This window comes from Prunus dulcis, unplaced genomic scaffold (assembly GCF_902201215.1).
Source record: "Prunus dulcis unplaced genomic scaffold, ALMONDv2, whole genome shotgun sequence".
In the NCBI taxonomy this organism is placed as follows: Eukaryota; Viridiplantae; Streptophyta; class Magnoliopsida; order Rosales; family Rosaceae; genus Prunus; species Prunus dulcis.
Genome location: NW_023010020.1, coordinates 24,321 through 47,005, shown reverse-complemented (window position 1 = coordinate 47,005; position 22,685 = coordinate 24,321). Strand labels below are relative to the sequence as shown.

At 38.8% G+C, this 22,685-nt stretch overlaps 2 protein-coding genes across 4 annotated transcripts; both read left to right on the top strand.

Moving 5' to 3' along the window:
* The first annotated feature begins 7,516 nt into the window (after window positions 1–7,516).
* LOC117612557 lies at window positions 7,517–8,600 on the top strand. Its single transcript, XM_034341243.1, has 3 exons — window positions 7,517–7,560; window positions 7,768–7,882; window positions 7,974–8,600. Exons 1-3 carry the CDS (start codon window positions 7,517–7,519, stop codon window positions 8,598–8,600), a joined length of 786 nt encoding a protein of 261 aa, XP_034197134.1.
* Window positions 8,601–17,837: 9,237 nt separating this feature from the next.
* On the top strand, window positions 17,838–22,679 carry LOC117612551 (putative disease resistance RPP13-like protein 1). Of its 3 annotated transcripts, XM_034341238.1 has the most exons (4): window positions 17,838–21,640; window positions 21,716–21,899; window positions 22,123–22,162; window positions 22,456–22,679. In XM_034341238.1, exons 1-3 carry the CDS (start codon window positions 17,940–17,942, stop codon window positions 22,150–22,152), a joined length of 3,915 nt encoding a protein of 1,304 aa, XP_034197129.1. In that variant the 5' UTR covers window positions 17,838–17,939; the 3' UTR covers window positions 22,153–22,162; window positions 22,456–22,679. The 3 variants fall into 3 exon arrangements, with proteins under 3 accessions (XP_034197129.1, XP_034197127.1, XP_034197128.1); XM_034341236.1 differs by having other exon boundaries at window positions 17,838–21,899; XM_034341237.1 differs by having other exon boundaries at window positions 17,839–21,918; window positions 22,142–22,162.
* The last annotated feature ends 6 nt before the right edge of the window (window positions 22,680–22,685 follow it).

Here is a 22,685-nt window from a genome sequence, read left to right as displayed (position 1 = left end):
GCATGAGGCCTACGGTCTGGGCAGAAACGGGCCATGTGGCCTGGCTTATCACATCTAAAACATATGACATCAGCCCGCTGGGTATTTTGGGAATTTCCATGTAGCGTTGGAAGAAGTGGAGGGCGTCCATCAGTAAGAGTTGCATGAGAAGGAGCAACGGAAGTATGCTGCTGGTCGCGAGACTTAGTACGTGGATATGGAACCCAATTCCCTTGGGTTGATTCCCAAGGATTTGCTCTCCCTGATCCACGTCCGTTGTGTCCTTGATTCCAGTTTCTGCCGCGCCCACGTCCTCTCCCAGAACCATAGGAATGAGTTTGATTGTGACCAGTGGAGTTTGGACTGAAGTTGCGCTCAGTGGACCTCCGATCAGCACCCATAGCAACCCCTGAAGCAGCAGTGAGAGACATTCTTTTCTGTAAATGTTCCTCTCTTAAAGCTAGATCATAGAATTTATCGAAATCAATATCTGGATGCATGTGAAGTGTTGTGGCTAACTCTTTGTATTCAAGACCAAGACCATCCAGAACATAACTGATGAGTTCATCGTCATCCATTGTTGCACCAGCTTGTGTGAGGGAGTCAAAGAGTGATTTCGCATAATTGAGATAATCAGTCACTGTTCTGTTGTTGTCCTTTCTGAGAGTGCGAATTTGGTCTCGAAGAATCCGTACACGAGTACTAGCAAGAGGTGAGAGGCGCTTGGCCAGCATGGTCCAGGCTTGATGAGCAGTGGTACAAGGGATGAGAAGTGTCTTGCTGGAAGAGGAGGAAGTCGCTTTGATCCAACTCAGGACCAGTTTATCCTTGGCTAACGCTGGGTGCACAGATCCATCTTCTTGCACTTTGGGTGGGTCTATGTTGTTCTTGACGACTGCTGCAAGGCCGTGCATCTCCAATACATCTTCAAATTGGGATTTCCAACTCAAGTAGTTGGTGCGACCCATAGGAACTGGGAACAACGATGAGATATTGAAAGAGATGGGCAAAGGATGGGATGAGAATGGAGGTGAGGAAAGTTTTGACATTTCAGAAATCAGTTTTGACATATCAATATTGCTTGATTCTCCAGATTTAGGTGTGGTGGCCATTGTTTTGGGTAGGATCTATATTTTGAGGGTTAGCTCTGAAGAGCTCTGATACCATATAAAATAATAAACTGAAGGGGAAGAGAGATGAGAGACAGAGGTGAAGAATGATTGCATAGACCAAGATAATCTGTTCTTGTATTATTAGCTGTATATATGGTGTACATGGGTTAGACTTTCTCAAGTCTATTTCCAGAAGGCAAGTAATATAAGGTAAGTATAATTAATCTCATATATTACAGAATCAATTGTAAACTAATTCCTAGCTGGGATGAAGCTGATCTTGTGATGGGGAGTCTGTCAATGCTAATTGAATGGGATCGACTGATTTCATGGAATGGGCTGATTGTGCGGAATCATGATATGTATCATGATTCTCTTAATATGGCAGCAGCTGTGTTATAAGCAATTGCTTTCCAACCACCATCTCCTTTGTGACCGATATGATGTTCTTCTCTATGTATATCCCCTAATGAACGCTCCATTTGTATATTCCGTCGAAAATAGGATTTGTCATCTCCTTCCGTGTCATTAATTTGCTTGTTTTTCTTCTCCTCTGCTTTATTTTGTTTACTTTTTCTGCCATCTTATGTATTTAAAATGATTATAACAACAATATTAATAAATATGATCAACATATATAACAAAATAGACACATAAAGCTGAATAATAAGAAAAAAACGATCAATAAAGAAGAGTACACATTTATTAAAACTGATAAATAAATAAAAACATGATTCAAATGTTTACAACTCCATACATAAATTTAGCTTGAGACAGTTCCAACTCAATTAATATATAATGACTGAAAATCATGAATTAGTGGCGCCTCGTGCTTGATAATCAAGAAACATCTGCATTGCTAATGTGTCACGGAAAGTAGTCCATTGATCAATGACTTGAACACTTGTAATCCTATTTGCGTTACCCTCTACTGTAGAATGATTTGATATCTCATGATCCACAGAAGCTAGATTCTCCATATCTTGATCTTGTAACACATGGTCATTGTGTTGCTCGATTCGAATGAAGTTATGCAACACAAAGCATGCATTTATAATCCTAGTTTGTGTTTTTATGTTGAAAACTGAAGGTGTACGTAGTATATACTCCATCGCTTTTTCAACAACCCAAATGACCTTTCAATTACGTTCCTTGCAATTGAATGACGCAAGTTAAATAACTCTTTGTAATTTTCAGGACGATTGTTTCCAATCCATTCATTTAAGTGATATCTAGTTCCTCGATAATGTGCTAAAAAACCAGGTCCATTAGCATAGTAGGCATCCACAAGATAGTAGTTATCTACAATATAAAACGTTTAAAAGAAAAGTTTGTTATTTATACCTAAGTTTTTTATTATTTAACAACTAGTATAAAAAATTACCACTTGGAACTTGAAACAAATTATCCCTGGCCAAAGCATCTCTTAGAACACGAGAATCAGAAGCAGAACCCTCCCATCTAGATAGTACATAGATGAATTTTAGATATGGATCACAAACTCCTAAAACATTGGTGGAAATATCGCCCTTTCTATTTCGATATCTTGGTCTATCCTCAACAGACATTGTTACTGGAATGTGAGTTCCATCAAGTGCTCCAATACAATTCTAATGACATAGAAGAAGAAAAAACAAAAATAATTTTAAGATAAGTGGTAACATTATAACAAGAACATATTTTCCTAAAGTTATAAGATTACCTCAAACCACTTCCACTTGTCTCTTTCTGAACCACCAATATCACATGGCTGAAGTTTCAAATATTCTTGACTAATTCTCATCATTGCACGCAATACACTATTAAATTGCCAGCTAATTGTTTCCTTAGAACAATAATAGTCAAAACCAATGACCCTAAACTTCAAGTTATGAGCAAGTATATTTAAAAAGGTAGCAACGGATTCTTCAATTGAAACATTTCTTGTCTGAGCCAATCCACCCTTTGCATGCAAAATAGTGCACAAACTTTGAAATGCTTTCTTACTAACTCGTAGTTGTTCAATACAATCAACTTCCTTCCCATTATGCAAACGATTCAAGCGACATCGCCTTTCTTCATCCTAATCATGTGAGGGCTCTTTAACCAAATAATTTTCATTATACCATGCTCACGTGAGGGCTCTTTAACCAAATAATTTTCATTATACCATGCTCCAACAATGGCAATGATACATGTAATGGTACTAAGAATAATTGTCATTTTCTTCTTATTTTCTTCTTCGTCTCTAGCACGCTTGCGACTTAAATGGGCCAAAAAGTTATCAACATCATCACTAACCATGTCTATTTATATGTGTATAACTTTATTATGTAAGTAATCTACTTCACCTAAAAAAATATGACTCGACATCAACACTCATAAAAAAGAGGCCAGCAAGATACCAAAAGGAACCAAACCTGTCAGCATCCTCATATCCTGTGCAGAAAGAGTTAAGATTAAATTAGACTGAAGACTAATTAAATAAATACAAATGAATGGCCAAATTAAGCCTAGAGATTACATGATCCACACAATTCTATGATATGAAACCTGACAAGCAAATTAAACCAAATGCATTGCAGTCTTTTTACAAAGACACTTGCAACTGGATAACATGTCCGTACACATACGCAATTGTAAAGTGAATGAGGGTGTGCAGAGGTGCATCCATAAAGAAATAGAAGAGTTTTTTAAAATAAAGTTGGGAAGAAGGTAGTGTGCAATTGCCTCTGCCATTTGGATTTTCTATTCCAATATGGGTCTCTTAGGCTATCCTTTGTCCATTTTCCATTGCTCAAATTTGTGGGCAGACTGATTTGCTAGGCATGGGTGTCAAGCAGTATATGATTAGAAAATCTCTGCTTTGAGGAACAGCAGGTTCCAATAAATATTGGAGGATGAGTTTAGTGGCATTTGTGGAGAAAATTTAAAACAAAGATATCATTCTTCCACACTTGTTACTATGCACAATTTAAGCTCTCAACCCATAAATACGACAGCAACAACAGATGTTCAGGGGAAACAATTATTCACAGTTACCAGGATGTCCAAATCACAGTGCAGCTCATATGATTAACGCTACGTAATGAATTGTGTCCTAAACATAAGACAACTCAGAAAGGATATGCCTAATGATGCTGAAACAGGTCTCAAGAAGAGGAATGCTGCACTGCAAAAAGATATATCCAGGTCCATAAGTGGTAGTACATTTTCATTCACATTTTATTGGATCATGAACTCCTGACAAGCTCCAAACAAACAGGCTCCATTATCAGAAGCCTGAGAGATAATTAGAACTGTGTTCCTTTCACTTCTCATCATGAAACTATCAATCCCAATTACTAGTATATAATCCACAATCAAGTTAACTTAACTTATAGGCATTAAGGAACAAAACGAAATATTAGATTATGAAAATTAATGACTTCATCATTACCCCAAAAAATAAAAATAAATCTTTAAAGCATATACAAGGTATTTCCTGAACCTGTTATACATGTAACATCTCTTGCTTTAACAATTTTGAACTGTCAAGCTTATAATTATGTTTAAGTTCACTTCATTCAAGAGTTTGAAATCTCCTTGTTTTTTTGGGTCTGAAATTCATGCTTATAATTATGTTTATTATGTAACATCTCTTGCTAGATTCCAAAGGAGCCTAGAACAACAGTCCCTACCGAGCAAACTAGCTACTAATAGGAAATTAAAACTAAACAGCAGATGAAAACTCTTGAAAGCAGTTTGAAATAACCTTCAAGTTCTAATATTTAGCATATAACCTGGAGAGTTTTTTCCTTAGTTTTCTCCCTTGGTCCTTAGTTTTCTCCCTGGGTTTCTGCTTTAGACTGATTTTCCACAGGTAGACCTCTACATTGTTCCTGGTCCTACCTAGAGACCAACCTTAATTTCATCAACTTGATATGAATATGATCATCTGATCTGTCTTTTTCATTGGCTTTGTAAAAGGAGCATATATCAATATTTCTAATAAGGAGTGTTGATGCTCTTTTTGGGAGGGTCAACTTAGATAGAGGTGGAATGGTGGATGATGGGTGAAGGTGAGGACCTTCAGCATGTGTGTGAAGATTTAGGCAAGCGATAAATATAAAGAAGATGAGATATATGTGGTTCACCCTTAATGAATGGGCTACGTCCACGAAGAAGTATATTCTCATTATTATAGTAATGTGTATTTACATTTGTACATGGGGTTAGACTCAAATATAACAAGTGAGAAGCCCAACCCAGTCATCCCCTCCTAAGTGGAGAGTGGTCTCCTCTTATAGGTGAGGGGGAGTCTTCAATTCTTGTAATATTCCAATGTGGGACTCCTCTTGCTTTGCTTAGAGTTGTGACTTATGGTAATGCGTCTTTGGCTAAGGTGATGTCCTCTCAAGGCATGGCACGTGGATGATCTAGCCTAGTTAGTTACTCGGTCGGTTACGGTACCAACAAGGAGACTTGATGAAACTTAAGTACAAGGCTTGTTATTCCATCCTAGAACGTGATAGCGACTGCTTTTCATTCCAACTAATCAACAATATGATCAATACAAACAAAAATATAACACAAAGCACAACCAAGCACATAGCAGGGGCAACCACAAGGAGAAGAGCAGAGAATTATTATCTTGTAAATAAAATTCAATTACCTGAAAAAGGAAAAATAAATAACTCAAAATTAGCAAGTATAGCCATGGGAAGAGCAGAGAAAGATGAGTTTGGGAAGAACAAAGAAAGATGAGTTGGATAGTTGAGATTCTTACCTTGATTGGAAGAGCAAATATTCTTGTCAGATTGAAAGCCAAAGAGGAGAAATAAAATAAAAGCAAAACCCTGGTTCCACAGATGAAAAGAATCAATATAGCAGATGAAAAAGAGGACAACGACAAGGAAAGAAATTGAAAACTGAAACTCACTAGAAAACTTAGCAGAACACCATGAAGAGAATACCCATGGCGCGCATGCTAGTTATCTTTGAAGAAGATAGGTTATTTCTGAAATTTTGGCCGACAGAAGATGAAAATTTTGGCGGGCAAAAGATAGGTTATCGAGTGGGCAGAAGATGAAAATTCCCTCTCTGTTGGGAATTGTACAATTCCGCCTATTACCATGGAATTTCAAATCGGTATTTTAGATGTGCAATTCCCACGATATTTTCTGCATGTAATTTGGCAACAATTCCGCCTATTACCATGGAATTTCAAATCGGGATTTTAGATGTGCAATTCCCACGATATTTTCTGCATGTAATTTGGCAAATCCCTAGTTTATTTTGCCAAACGTTGAACTTTCCCTTTTCTACGCTTCAAATCCCGACTTTTATTAAAATCCCGAATTATTTTACCGCATCCAAACACACTAAAGGTTTTGTTAGAATGTAATGACATGGACCAAATTAAGGTGTTGAACAAAATATTAAAACCAGTTTATGACGGCTTTTAATCAGTTTATGCACCATTTACGACAAAACCCTAAACAAAATTTAATATATTTTTCAGGATTGTGTTAAGGCCTAGCTCTCATATAAGTAGTACGGTCAAGTGGTACATCTTGTTGTTCACTCATATTATAACACGTGTACAAAATATACTAACTTCTTAATGGAGGCAGCTTTCATTGCTTGGGAGTGCCAATAATATAGCAATATTTTTCTAAAAGTTACAAAAATTTTACATGGGATTTTATTAGAATTTGATGAGGCCATGGCTACCATTTTTTTTTTTTTTTTTTGGGGTTGTTGTTCATAATTTTAATTTTAATTTTTAGTTTTGGTCATAATCAGGGCAGCTCGAGGTCCGAACAAACAAAAACAATGGCACTATGGTCCCAGGCCTATTTCGACTTTTACGACTGATTTTGCTGCGACCGGAGAATCCTCTTCCTCCATTTTTGATTTCTTGGGTTTTTTTTTGTTTTTTTGTTTTGGGTCTTTCTGTTCAGGGTTCTTCGCAAGAAGAAGAGATATTATAAGGAGTTTTGATGTGCAGATGATGAATTATTTGTGCATTTATGAACATTACGATCAGGACCATTATTAGATTTATAGAATCATTTTACCTACTGGTTCATAAATAAATTAATGAATGGATGATATATTTTTCAAGGGTGATTTTATTGGCACCCCATTATTTGCTCTTTACACCCCATACTAATTTTAAATATGAATAACCTATTTTACCCTTGTACACAATTACCGTTAAGGACAAAAAAATTAAAAATTAAAAATAAAATTGCTCACTGCACCCCACATAAGTTCTTGCAACCCTAGTTTAACTTTTTTCTCAAACTATCATGTTCCTAAACCCTAAACCCTAGATTTAAACGTTTATACTGGTGAAAATATATATTGTGTTTATTCATGAAGGGTGAGATTGAAGTTAGAGAGGCTTCAAATGAGGTACGAGTTTATTTTTTGGCGTTTTGCAAGTTTAGTATTTCATAATGGTCGCTGGTTGCATTCAGCACATCAATACCGAACGCGACAGGTAAATTCGGTGGGATGCCACCGAAACGTTGCACCGTTTTCGGTTGGGTTTGATCGGTCATGAACTTAATATTCGGTGGAGATCTATCGTAAGATGGAACGTAGTTCAGTGGTTCACTACCGAACTTTTACCTGTGTTTCAGTGGCATCCAACCGAAAATTATTTATTTATTTAGTAACTTATTGCTGACCACAAATTTAATCCAAGCTATTTTGATCTTACTCCCATTGAGGAACAAAAACAAAGTGAGGCCCCTACTGAAGGCAACAATGTGGGAACAGAATGTGTAATGGACTATAGTGATCAATTCACAACTTATTTGGTAATTATTTGTCTGAAATCCTTTTTAGTATCATTAACGTGGCATTAATGTTTCAAATTTTATATTTAAATAATATAAGTTTTACGTGTAGATATTCAATGGTAGAGATGCATTGCTTAGATGGGCTCGTGAACAAGGAAAAATGAATAATATTGTCATTGTAATTAAAAGGTCTGATTATAGAGGTGAGAGTAAGAGGAAACCTCGTGTAATACTTGCTTGTGAGAGGAACGGTAACTATAAGTCTAGCAAGTCTAGTGAGACAACTGATATAAGGTTGGATGCAAATAGTGATATGAAAAAATGTGCTAGGGACACTAGTACGAAGAAATGTGGATGCCCATTCTTGTTAAAAGGTGTCAATATTGGTGATGGGGATGATTGGAAGTTGGAGGTGGTTTATAGAGTACACAACCATCCTATTTCAAAGTATCTTCAAGGTAATTCATTTGTGGGGCGACTTTCTGAAGAGGAGAATGCCTTGTTGGTGGACATGTTTAAGAGTTTGGTGAAACCCAGAGATATTTTGGTCACCATTAAAGATAGAGATGTAATGAATGTTTCAACTATGAAGACAATATACAATGCTAGGATCCGAAATAGAACTAAAGAATTTGTTAGGGGAACCCAAATGAAACAATTGTTTACTAAGTTATCCGAACACAATTATATTGAGTGGCATGGGACATCTGGTGATATTGTAACTGACCTGTTTTAGACACACCCTATTAATATTGATATTTTGCGTGCATGGATTGCATTTATAAGACTAATAGGTATCGTTTCCTATTATTACAAATTGTGGGGGTGACATCTACTAATATGACATTCTCTGTTGCGTATGTGTATATGAATGCCTCAGTAGTACCTCTGCGAGTCCTCTTCATATCTAAAAACAAACAATATTAAGTACACACTCAGTAACATATTTGGTAGATGATCATTGAAAAACGGAAATAAATTCGGTGGACTATCACTGAAAAAAGAACACATATTAAGTGGAGTACCATTGGAAAACCGAAATAAATTCGGTGGAATTCTCCTTAAAAATAGAAACAGATTCAGTGGACTACCACCGAAACGTGGTAACAAGTTCGGTGGTAACCCACCGAAAGTAAAATAAATTTTCGTACAACTCGTGTTCAAATTCGGTGGACTACTACTGAAGCAATGTAACCATTTCGGTGGTAATCCACCGAAACTAGAATCCAGTTTCGTAAAACCAGGTTCGAAACATACACCCTCAACTTTGAAATCAAAATCAAAATCAGACTTTGGCTTTTCAAAAGTGTAATCAAACGTAGGCTTAATCAACACTTAGAAACGTAAATATAGAAATCAAATTTGAAATCAAACCTTGGCTCTTCGAAGGATTTGTGAAAACTTGACAGAGATGGGTTCGGGCTTGCAGAGATGGAGATGGTTGTGCGATAGGGTTTGGTGGTTTGCAGAGATGGGTTCGGTGGTGAGCAGAGATGGGTGTGATGGCTCTGTTTCAAAGATGGGTTCGGGTTTGCTGGGTTGTGCGATGGGGTTCGGTGGTTTGCTGAGATAGGGGTTAGGTGGTGAGCAGAGATGGTTATGCAATGGCAAAGGGATGGGTTCTGTGATGGCAAAGGAATGGGGTGTGCGGTGGAGGTTGTTGTAAATCTGATGGGGTGTCTGCAAGATGAGGGAATTTTCGATGGGGTGAGGCTTGATATCAGATGGGGTGGGGTTCGATTTCAGATGGGGTGTGTCTGAAAGGGAAGGGGGTTTTCGGTGGGTGGTATAAGATATGGGGTTTACACAGTGCGTTAGGGAATGGGGTTCATGAGGGTAATTTAGGAAAAATATTTGGGGTATAATGAGTAATTTGAAATTTTATTAAAATTTAGTGGGGTGTGAAAAATTATGGGGTGAAAAGAGCAATTAATGGGGTTCATATAGAATTTCCCATTTTTCAAATGGGTGTTTTTGTTTGTGAGAGAATGAGTTCATGTTTGTGAACAGCTAAATGCTTTCCTGATTTTAAATTATATTTGTATTCTTTGTATTTTGTTCATGTTCAATTAAAGCATCTCCAATAATATCGGGATAAGTTCTATACCATGAAGACGCAACACTTAAAAGTATAACGAGATAATCTATAAGCAACTGAATTGGCTTCTCTAGGAACACAACTAAAATAATAAACGTTCAACTTGTATAACAACACTCTGCAATCCTCTGTCAAGCAACCCAACACCGACTTTTCCTCAGTCGAACAAAAATAGCTTGGATCAAAACCCAACACCGACACTTCTCGTTTATTTGATGACATGAACTAAACCCTAACTATATAGTCTGGAAAAGAGAAGTTTGAAATATTCATGGATGCATATGAGGAATGTGTGCTTAAAAACTTTATTCATAATGTTCTCAATTGGTGTCAGAGCACCAGCTAATAATACAAATAGAGAGATCCTAGGGTAGTTTTTGGTTTTAGGTGTGTCAGACCATGGAAAGAGAACGAGTTGCAAGATCCTGTAGCACTTCTCCTTTATTTGCTGACATGAACTAGACCCTAACTATACATTCTAGAAAGAGAAGTTTGAGATATTCATTTTTAGGTACTCTAACCTGTGGGCTTATGATTTTTAATATCTGTCTGAAGATTTGAGCGTGATATTTATCATTCATAATGTTGCAGTGCACAAGGAGCAGATTCATTGGGACTTTTAATAGGTCCATGCCATTAATTAATCTTTGGATTTTTACTAGGTACTGCACATATGTTATTAACGTTGCATCCTTAATTACTAATGTATATTTTCTTAGTAACAGGTTGTCTTTGGTTAACGAGAGAGATCATTCATCAATTACAACATTTTATTAGTGAATTAAGCTAGCTTTGTCATTCTCTCTCCCTTTCTCTGTGTTTAGAATTGTTCGTGTTATAAATAGGATGTTTAATCTCTGTTTTGAGCTTGTGTTGTTGAGTAGTCTAGCTTATCAGGTAGATAACTTGTCCCCTGTTTTGTAATGTTTTTTTTTTCTTCCTTCTTCTAATGAAAACATGTGTCTTATCAAAAAGAAAAAAAGTTTTGATCGATACTTTTCGCTAATTTTGAACAGAAGAGGCCTACTTTTGACATAGGAGCAATGACACAAAACTCGCATTCGTACTTCCGCCCCAATTGGAAAAGAATTCTTCTTAGTTACCCATAAAACTCACTTCCAAGGTCTATGTATAACCCCCAAGAAATTCTACTTCTTCACCACAAATTGCATCAATCTCCTTTTGCGTGTAACTTTGATAAATTATCTTCTCCCACTAAAACATAATAAATAAGAAAGGAAAATTAATCAATAAGTTCAACATCATGGTAACATATTTCTCAAGTCCTTCATATGACTCATTAAAAACTTAACAATATTGTTCAAAGTGTTGATGCTCTTTTTGGGAGGTCAACTTAGAGAGAAGTTGATTGCTTTTAGCAGGGGAGATGGTGAGGATCCTCGATAAGGGAAGAGCCTACAGAAGACAAAATAGGAGAAGCAGTCGTTAAGCTTCGGACACCCGTGTTCACCCGTTTAGTTTTTACTCCTGTGATGGAAGGGTAAAGTTCCCCACTGCCTTGGAAACCATTGACTGGTCAACAAGTCAACTTTCTTTGGTGTGTGATCGTGCCACTGTTAGTAATGAAAATCCTAACGGACTTCTTAAAAATGGATAACTTGCACCCCAAGTTACTGATTTCTAAACAAGTGATTATGAATTTGGGTGAGGAATATCTCATAAGTAAGTTCTTTTCTCGCCTCAGACTGGTGAGGACTTCGCAATTTATCACAGTACAAGATTGGTAGTTCTGGCCAGAATAAATGATAATAAAGAGGACTGTTTTTTAGACAGAACTACTCTTTACAAGATTTGGAAGGAAAAAATCAACTCTAGAAAGGTAAAAAGAAGGCTGGAACTCTATTTCTGCCTGGATGGAAGCTTCTGATCCAGGCTGGACTGGGTGAGTCTGTGCTGGACTGAACTGTCAACAGCTTTAACTGCTAAGCTTCAGTTGTAAATCGATACCAAAGTGTGGGTTTGGCAGAGTTGTAACCTATTTCAGGCCCTAGAAGCTTAGAATTGCGATCTCTTCTGGCTGAAGGAGGCAGAAATGGCTGGATTTGAGGTTTACTGAGCTGGAACTGCACTGTTGTACCTGTTCTGCTTGGTCAGGGCTCTCCATAAATTTGTTGAGGTTTTCATATTTGTGAAAACTCAAACTCTGTTTGTTTTGGCTTTTGCTGAACCAAATTTGTAACGAGAGAAGTCTTGTTTTGAATGACTTTTCTCTAAGTCTGAGCTTGGAAATTCTAGGAGAGAAAGAGAGAGAGAGAGAGATCACGTGATCATTTTGAGTTTTTGCCTTTGGCTGATTTTTGGTTGTTTGTTTGATCCGTTGAATGCTTTTTTGTTTTTTCACCCTCTCTTTATATTTATAAGAAATGTTCTGGAGTAGGGTTTCTTTCTTTAAATAATGGGCGGCAAAATTCTCAAAAGATCTTTCATTTTTAAATAAAGAAGAGGGCTTTTATTTATTTATTTATCAATTCTGGCAGATAGGCTCTTAATAGTCAGTTCCTTTTAAGACCAATCACTTCTCTGTTTTTTTTGGAAGAGAACCTGATCCCTCTTTAATTCCAACTGCCCCTTTGTGTGCAGCAATGGAGGCTGGCAGACCATGAAACCTGGCTTTCTACCAAGCGTCAAAATCGGCAGAACTGCAGGAGTTCGGTTCCCAGGCTGGATAGAGGGCATCTGCGCTGTTATTTATCTTGTTTACTGCACATCTAGCATCTTTGTGTACTTCCAGATCATCCGCATCTCTCCAAGAAGTGGCCCGATTGCAGCTTCTGTATGATTTGAATGGAATAAGCTGGGGGCAGCCAAGTTGCCTTGCACAGAAGTTGGGATGATAGACTTCTGCCCCCAAATGATAGTTTAGAGGCTTTCCACCTCTTTTGGCTCCTTCTCAAATAGCCGGTGTCCGGGTTGGAACCAAGGATAGGTCCTTTTGATCACCACCTGCCACTGGACTGCAGATCTCTTGGTACAGTGCCTAAAGAACATCAAGTACTCTTCAATTGAGCACTTGGGCACTTCTGCAGATATTAGAGGAACAGCCAGAACCTGATCTTCAGGCAGAACTACGTCTGGAAACCTCAGTTCTGGGAAATAAACCTGCAGCCAGATCTAGATCATCCAGAATGCACCAGGAGCAGACAAATGTAGAGGAATCTCCAGCGTGGCAGTGTGCAGGTTCTTGAAAAGGTGAGCCAGAACTGTAGGCCCAAGCCCTACATTAGTATGATTGTGTCTGTACTTAAGCAAAACTGTCGAAGAACGGTTGAGGAAGATGAATCTGTTCAGCCAATATAGAAGGAATAACATATGCTGCTGATCCTTTTCCTTCTCAACACTGAACTTCCTCAAGTAATTGGAAAATGAGCAGTTCTGGTTGATTAAAGCTGGGGAGATGGTGAAGGGTTTGACCAATTTCTCCTGGTTCTTTCTCCTGTGGTAATCACCCATTGCATCCACAGGTCGTCTATAGGGCCGGAACCCAAAGATTTGAGTCACGTCCAACAAATTTGGAGCCATGGGACCCACACAGAAATTGATTGTGTTGCTGACAGAATTCCAGTAACACAGAGCGGCAGCAAGCAGATTCTCATCTCTATTAATGGACTGTTTGGACTAAAGAATGGCGTCATAGATGCCAGCTCGCTTCCAATGAGCTCCATACAGAGGGAGAAGTCTGTCAATCCAGTCTGCCCATTTGACTGGACTGTTCCTTACCTCATTGCAGGGGAACGAGCGGCTTAGATTCTTGCTGACCCAAGTGTGAGAGGCCAAAGTAGAAGAAATTTGAAAACAGAGAGGAGCTTCAGCATCCTTTTTTATTAGCTCTGCCATCTCAGTCGGGACAGAGCCAAACCAATGAGGTCCCAGGACTAGGGTATTCTCGAACAGGTGGAGGACGTTCTCGTCCAAATTATTCTTAGCAAAAGCGTGGAGTTTGCTTCTAACTTCTATCGCGTGAATGTCAATCCCAATCCCAGTGATGTAATCAGGAGGAACTGAGGAGGACGAACCTTGAGCACGAGTCTTGGGAGAAGACATGATCAGAAGTGTTGAACTAGGAAAGGAAATGATAAGAAAGGCAGAGTTTGGTCGAAGAAGAAGTGAGAATTCTGGGGAAGACTGAGAAGAGTCGAGGTCTAAAAAGAAGCTAGGTTTTGAAATAAATAGGAGATGGAGTTTTGAATTTATTAAAAAGGGGCTCAAAATAGTGGGAAGAGGAAGATGAGATGCCATCTGATAATAACTAGCTAGTAACGAAACAGTTTCCCACGAAGTCTAGCTCGTGGAAGGCAGACGTGGCAGACATGGATTAAATGGAAGAAACTGGCGCACACAAATTAATGGCCAAAATCATTAAGTCTCGAATCGTTCTAGAAACGATTCAGACTTAGGGGGCATTGTTTGGGCCTAATTTTGGCACGCCTAGCCCAAAAAGCAAAAAAACAACAAAGACAAAACCACAGGGCCCAAGCAGTCTGGGCTCTGCAAATAAACTTGGGCCTCGAAAAGAAAAGCAATCAGCCCATGGCTCCAAAAAAATCAAAAGGGCTTGAGCGTGATTAAAAGAGAAGAAGGAGCCCAAAAGGAAACAGACCCACGTGAATCTTTTTTAGGAAAGTCACAATTTCAACTGGGTTAAAGAGTTGACAGAGGAAGGCAAAAAGAAGGGACGTCTCGGAAATCTCTGCCACCAAGGATGATTGGAGAAATCCCATCATAAACTACTTGCAGTATCTAGCCTTACGCTCTGAAAAAAGAGTCAGAATCATGGCTTTAAACTACCTTATGTGGAATCGAGATTTAGTTCGAAAAATCAAAGATGAGGTGCTCCTGAGGTGCCTTGGAAAGAAAGAATACATGAGAGTCATGGGAGAAACTCATGAAGGAATCTGTGGAGCTCACCAAGGAGGAAGAAAGATGTGCTGGTTAATCAGAAGATATGGCTACTTTTGGCCAACTAAGATGAAAGATTGCATTGATTATTCCAAGGGATGTGAGGCTTGTCAAAGGCACGGCCCAATCCAGCAGGCTCCTTCAGTTCCCAGGAATCCAATAGTAAAACCATGGCCTTTCAGAGGATGTGCAATGGATCTCATTGGTAAGATTTATCCAGCCAGTAGCAAACAACACTATTTTATCATTGTAGCTACAGACTATTTCACCAAATGGGTGGAAGCCAAGCCTGTTAAGTCCACAACATCTCAAGAAGTCATCACTTTCATAGAAGAGCAGATTATACAAAGGTTTGGCATTCCAGAATCGATCACAACTGACAGGGGATGTTCTTTCATATATGGAGAAATGCTGGATATGGCAGAAGCATTTAAATTCAAACTGCTTCAATCCACCCCTTATTGTGCCCAAGCTAATAGGCAGGCAGAATCAAGAAACAAGGTGATCATCAACATTATCAGAAAAATGCTTGAGAAAAATCCAAAACAGTGGCATGAGAAGTTGTCAGAAACTCTGTGGGCATGTAGAACTTCAAGAAGAGAAGCAACTAGCATGACCCCCTACGCTCTAACCTATGGCCATGATGCAATTCTGCTTATGGATATAGCAGTCCAATCCCTGATAATGCTCATCAACATAGTCTGATTGGAGAAGACTACTCTCAAGCCATGCTGCTAGAACTGGAAGGATTGGATACAAGCATGATCGATACCCTAAACAAACTCTTAGCACGAAAGCAAGTTGTATCAAGGGCTTACAACAAAAGAGTCAAGAACAAGAGTTTTGAAGAGGGGGAAATAGTCTGGAAAGCAATTTTGCCCCTTGGAACACATATAGCTGGTTATGGAAAATGGTCACCTACATGGGAATGTCCTTTCATAATTAATTAGATCCTTGGAATGGGGGCATACAGATTACAGGATCGAGATGGAGATGTCCATGCTACACCAATTAATGGCAAATGGTTAAAAAAGTTCTATCCAACTATGTGGGATTCACAGGCTGTGAAGACAAATCCTGGAATAGAGAGACATCAAGATAAAACTGTTGTTTGAATTTCCGATCACTTTCATTTTCGTTGTAATTTGTTTAAGTATGCTTTAACTTACTTTCTCTCTTTCTTCTTTTTGTCAAAAGAAATCGAATTCCCACAAAAATAAATAAATAAACTTTATTTAAATATGGCCACTTTTTATGGCTAAATTATTTATTACATTGCTAAAAACTAGAATCTAAAACCCTAATTCTTCTGGTGGCAGAGATTTCAGAGACGTCCCTTCTTTTTGCCTGCCTCTGTCAACTCTTTATCAACCCAATTGAAATTGTTGACTTTCCTAAAAAAGATTCACGTGGGTCTGTTTCCTTTTGGGCTCCTTCTTCTCTTTTAATCACGCTCAAGCCCTTTTGATTTTTCTGGAGCCATTGGCTGTTTACTTTTCTTTTCGAGGCCTAAGTTTATTTGCTGAGCCCAGACTGCTTGGGCCTTGTGGTTTTGTCTTTGTTGTTTTTTTGCTTTTTGGGCTGGGCATGCCAAAATTAGGCCCAAACAATCGGTGTGGTGTTGACCGAAGACTCTCTGATGCTTAAGTCAGCTGTGAGTGGTAAAACTCGCAGTAAGGGTGAGAGAAATTACCCCTTTTTACATGGGTGATGTCCTCTATTTATAGGGAAGTGAAAGTAGGGGGTTTGCACAAAGTTTCGATGTGGAATTTTGTGCAATTCGCTGTGGTGGCGACACGCATCCTTGAGGATTAGGTTTGGCAGTTGGGAGCTTCAGCAGGTGGCTGTTGTTTCGAAAGAGTGTCTTCTTCTGGCAGGGAAGAAGGTGTGTCTGTCTAGTGCTAGTTGTTTTTATGCTAGACACGCTTGGTTGATTATGGTGTAAACACAAAGCAACCCCTCTTTTTAGTCCATCAAAGGGCATGTGTAAATTGATATATTTTCCATCAAGATGAGCATAACCATTTTACTAACCACTGCTAAACCATACGGAAGCCGAAACAAAGCAGGGAAAACAAGAAAGAAAAAAAAAGAAAAAAAAGAGGAAATGCGATGCAAGACCTGCATTAGCATATGTAAAGTAAGTTTCACCAAATTTCAGCATATGTAATTTGTAAAGCACCAAATTCGCCAAATTTCAGCAAGTTTCACTAACTTACTTTTACCTTTGATGTAGCTTCCTAATGAAATGAAAGACATACTTGTTTACCTTTCAGCATATGATACACTAATTTTTATTTTTATTTATCTTGTTTCTCGAACTTCAAATATGAATCGATTTCTTTATAATATGAATTTCTTATCTGAATTTTTATATTTTTGTTTTTACTTTGTTGATGAACATGACTGCTTTTCACACGTGAAAGCATCATTCATCATTATCGAGGATGGCGACCTCATCCCCCATGAGAGTGCCACAGAAGTTTGGAAACTTTGCCCCCCCAACCCCAAGAGCATAGTCACAGGCACAGCCACCCAACGGAAAATATATAATCACAAAAAGCTTTCATACAGCCTTACCTTTTGAAATCTGTTTAAGAGCCGTAGATTCACAAAGAGATCAACGGCATTTGAGTCTGGTCCACTTGAGGACCGTTGAATTGTCGTTCTTGTCTTCTCATCTTCCAGTCTCCAACAGTCCAAACCAGAGTATTATTCCTTAGGCCATGTGCGTCCACGAACCCACCTAGCCAATTTGAATTTAATTAATGGTAATGACCCATCCCCCATGTGAGGGCAAAGAAGAGTTTAAAAACCTTGTCACCCCAGAGAAAGATATTTTAAAAAATTAATTACAGCGTTAACGATAAGTTAATTTAAATTATCATCACTTGCGCTAAAACACTCGAACACTGAGCCAACCAACGGCACTTGTATCATTACAATCACAAAAAGCTTTCATACTTCCTTACCTGTATTTCCAAGTTGTGCTAGCTAAGCTATCTGCGAACCTTGGAATATTACTTCATCCAATTCCCTTGCAAAGAAAAGAAGAGAAAAATGGCTGGAGCTTTGATCGGAGAGGCCTTTATTTCTGCTTCCATCCAGGTGATTTGTGACAGAATTGCTTCACCCGAGTTCATCGACTTATTTCGGCACAAGAAACTCGATCAACCTCTCCTCATGAAACTGAAGAAGACCCTGTTGACCTTGAACGCAGTGCTTGATGATGCAGAGGAGAAGCAAATTGAGAAACCAGCTGTGAGAGAGTGGCTTGACGACCTCAAACATGCAGTCTTTGATGCTGAGGACTTGCTGGGGGAGATCAACTATGAAGCATTCCGATGCAAGCTGGAAGGTGAAGCTGAAACAGACGACAAATTTACCAACAAGGTGTGGAACTTCCTCCCTACTTCTCGTAATAAGTTTTATCAAAGCATGAATGTTAAGATACAAGAGTTGTTACGAAAACTAGAAGACTTTGTACAACTGAAAGGTGCTCTTGGTTTGACAGAAGTTGTTGGGAGGAAGTTTTCACAAAGACCTCCAACAACTTCCTTGATTCATGAACCTTATGTATATGGTAGAAATGAAGTCAAAGAAAATTTATCAAAAGTGTTGTTCTCTGATGATGCAAGCAAGGATGATGTGTCTGTCATCACCATTGTTGGAATGGGTGGGGTTGGCAAGACAACCCTTGCTCGAATGCTTTACAATGACGACAGGGTGAAAGAGCATTTTACATTTAAAGCTTGGGCTTGTGTTTCAGAAGATTACGATGCTATTAGGGCAACTAAAACTCTTCTCGAGTCAGTCACTTCAAAACCTTGTAATACGACAGATCTCAATTTGCTTCAAGTTGAACTAAGAGAACAACTGAGGGGGAAGAAATTTTTGTTTGTATTGGATGACCTTTGGAATGAGAAATATACTGATTGGAACTGCCTCCAAACTCCTTTTACTTCAGGGGCAAGGGGAAGTAAAGTCATCGTAACAACACGGAACAAAAATGTAGCATCTTTCATGCAAAATGTTCCCACTCAACCCTTGGAACCATTGTCGCATGAAGATTGTTGGTCATTACTTGCAAAACATGCGTTTGGAAATGTAAACTGTAGTGCATATCCAAGCTTGGAAGAAATCGGCAAGAAAATTGCACGAAAGTGCAATGGGTTGCCTTTAGCTGCACAAACACTTGGCGGTTTGTTACGTTCCAGGCTGGACTCTGAGGTATGGAACAGAGTACTAAACAACAGCATTTGGGATTTACCTTCAGAGAAGAGTGACATTCTTCCTGCTCTAGGATTGAGTTATCATTATCTTCCAGCTAAGTTAAAACGATGCTTTATTTATTGTTCAATTTTCCCAAAAGACTTTGAATTCAAAGTAGAAGACGTTGTTTTTCTTTGGATGGCGGAAGGTTTAATTTCACAAGCGGAGAATGGGGACAACATGGAAGAGGTGGCTAAGGAATATTTTGATGAACTGTTGTCTCGATCATTGTTTCAAACGTCAAGGAAATCAAGTTTCGTTATGCATGATCTCATCAATGACTTGGCTGTGTTCATGTCTAAAGGATTTTGTTCCAGGTTGGAAGGTGGTAAGGAATCATGTGATGTAGAACGAGTTCGCCATTTGTCATATTCTAGGGGAAAATTTGATGTTGCTCTTAAATTTGAGCCATTAAAGGGGGCTAAGTGTTTGCGGACCTTCCTACCTACCTCTTTAAATACTTATGAAGAGCATTATTATCTAGGTAAAAAGGTTGTACAAGATTTGATATCGTCACACAGATGTTTACAGGTGTTATCATTGTCACGTTATAGTAATGTCACTCAACTACCTGATTCTATTAAAAATCTTATTCACTTGCGCTATTTGGATCTCTCTAGAACTGCAATTGAAAGGTTACCTGGTGTACTTTGCAGTTTGTACAATTTGCAGACGTTACTATTGTCAAATTGTTCCTCTCTCATTGAATTACCTGCAGACTTGAGAAAATTGATAAATTTACAGAAATTAATGCTGGGAGGTTGTGCGTCTCTTGCTAAATTGCCTGTAGACCTGTGGGAATTAATTAGTTTGCGTCATCTTGATGTGAGTGGAACTAAAATTGCAGAGATGCCAGCACAAATGAGTAGACTAAAAAGTTTGAGAACATTGACTGCTTTTGTTGTGGGGAAATCTATTGGGTCGACCATTGGGGAATTGGGGGAGCTTCCACATCTTCAAGGAAAACTTTCAATTCTAAAACTGCAAAATGTAGTTGATGCTAAGGATGCCGTGCAAGCCAATTTGAAGAATAAGAATGATTTGAAGGAGTTAGAGTTGGCATGGGACGATGAAGACTCAGATGATTCCGAAAAAGTGAGAGATGTACTTGGCAAGCTCCAGCCTTCAATTAGTTTGGAGAAACTAATCATCAAATTTTACGGTGGAACTAACTTCCCGAATTGGTTAGGAGACTCATGCTTCTCTAACATACAAGTTATGCGTCTCAGTAATTGTAAATATTGTTGGTCGCTGCCACCAGTTGGGGGGCTACCTGCTCTCAAAGAGCTCTATATAGAAAGGATGGAATTTGTTAAGACAATTGGTGTTGAGTTCTATGGCAGAAATGGAGCGTATCTAATTCAGCCATTTCAATCACTGGAGAAACTGGAGTTTAAGGAGATGGCAGAGTGGGAGGAATGGATACCAAGTGGAAGTGGAGGTCCAGACTTTCCTCGTCTCCAGGTGCTGATCCTAAGTGTGTGTCCGAAGTTGAGAGGAAGCTTGCCTTGTGATCTGCCTTGCTTGAAGAAACTTAGAGTGGGTTGGTGTGGGGTTTTGCATGATCAAGGGGCCACTGCTACTACTAGCAGTAGTACTAGTCTCAACTACAATTCTCTTGAAGAATTAGGAATAGGTGAATGCCAAACAGGTCTGTTATCATTACTAGAGACAAAGCTCCTCTCCCAACTTGCCATTCAACATTTTAATGACATACAGTGCTTGCCCAACATCAATCGTCTTCAAAGTTTGTCTCTCTGGAATTGTCCAACGCTGTCGTCGTTCCCTGAAGATGGCCTACCCACTTCGTTGACATCACTTACAATAGTCGATTGTAGGATATTAGAATTCCTACCTCAAGAGATGTTGGCCAAATTAACATCACTCCACTTTTTGATGATATATAATAGCTGTGATTCAATGAGGTCCTTCCCCTTGGGCATTTTTCCCAAATTGACGACACTTGAAATTGGTTGCTGTGACAATCTGGAATCGCTTTGCTTGATTGAAGAAGGAGCGGTTCTCAGTCATCTAAATAGCCTGGAGGTCTATGATTGTCCAAATCTGGTGTGTTTTCCCCAGGGAGGATTACCCACTCCCAACCTGACTCGATTGAAATTCGATGGATGCGCGAAGTTGAAGTCATTACCTGAACATATTCACACCCTCACAGCCCTTGGAAATTTGAATATAAGCAATCTTCCAAATCTAGAGTCAATTGCAGAAGATGGGGGTTTACCTCCCAACCTCCGAGATTTTAACATTAATAATTGTGAGAGACTGAGGGCTTCATCTTCGTCAGTGGGAGACTACAGTAACTGGGGTTTGCAAGCACTTGTCTCCCTTGAAAAATTTACAATTCGTGGCAGGGGAAGTGATGAAATCTTAGAGACGTTGCTCAAGCAACAGCTTCTCCCTACCACTGTTCGCACTCTCCGCATCGCGGAACTTTCAACTCTGAAATCTTTGGATGTAAAGGGACTTGCACGCCTTACTTTTCTTGAAACTCTAGAAATTATTAGGTGTAAAAGTCTGGAATTCCTGCCAGGAGAGGTACTTAAACACCTCACTTCTCTTCAACGGCTATACATTTATGGCTGTCCGAGTCTCCAATTCGTGCCAGAAGAGGGTCTGCCGCCATCTCTTTATTATCTGTACATCTCCGATTGTTCTGCCCTGGAGAAAAGGTATCAGAATAAGACGGGACAAGATCATTGGGCCAGTATATCTCACATTCAATGCATCGAGATAAATGATGAAGTCATCATACGATAAAGGTATCAGAATATTGCTTTTGGATAAAGGTATCCAAAGTATTATTTTGCTTTTGGCTGTCCGAGTCTCCAATTCCTGCTAGAAGAGGTACTTCAACACCTCACTTCTCTTCAAGAGCTATATATTTATGACCGTCCGAGTCTCCAATTCCTGCCAGAAGGGGTTCTCTTTCGTATCTCACATTCCATGCATCTAGATAAATGATGAAGTCATCTTAAGAGAATAAAACAAACAAGGTATGTACTTCAAATAACGCTTTAACTGCTTTTCTTCTAATTCAATAAAAAAAAACTGAAATTCACTGTCCAAATAAACTGAAATACACATTTTCATCCAAAATGCATAGCATTTTCATTGAATGCTTCTTCCCAGATCATGCTCTCTGTTGTTCAGCATTTTATTTTATAATTCATATTCATTTTTGGCACACTATCAATAATCGAAACATTTCAAGCTCAATTTTGTCGTTTTGGGTTCTCCATTAATATTTCATCTCATTTCTAATTGAAGAATTTACAATTGGTGGCAGGGGAAGTGATGATATCTGGGAGATGTTGCTCAAGCAACAGTTGCTCCCTTCCACTCTTTACACTCTCCACATCTATAGACTATCAAGTCTGAAATCTTTGCACAGAAAGGGACTTAAAAACATCACTTCTCTTTCCTTTCTGAGTATCTCCAAGTGTTTTTCCCGGTAGAAAAGGTATAAGAAGATGACAGGAAAAGATTGGGCCAACATATCTCACATTCCTTGCATCA

Bases quoted from the DNA above. Each gene is read 5' to 3' on its own strand.
- LOC117612557 (XM_034341243.1), top strand. From the start codon at position 7,517: ATGGTCGCTGGTTGCATTCAGCACATCAATACCGAACGCGACAG. The intron at 7,561-7,767 runs GTAAATTCGGTG...ATTTAATCCAAG, and splicing joins ATCAATACCGAACGCGACAG to CTATTTTGATCTTACTCCCA. The intron at 7,883-7,973 runs GTAATTATTTGT...TTTTACGTGTAG, and splicing joins ATCAATTCACAACTTATTTG to ATATTCAATGGTAGAGATGC.
- LOC117612551 (XM_034341236.1), top strand. From the start codon at position 17,940: ATGGCTGGAGCTTTGATCGGAGAGGCCTTTATTTCTGCTTCCATCCAG. The intron at 21,900-22,122 runs ATAAATGATGAA...CCATGCATCTAG, and splicing joins CTCACATTCAATGCATCGAG to ATAAATGATGAAGTCATCTT.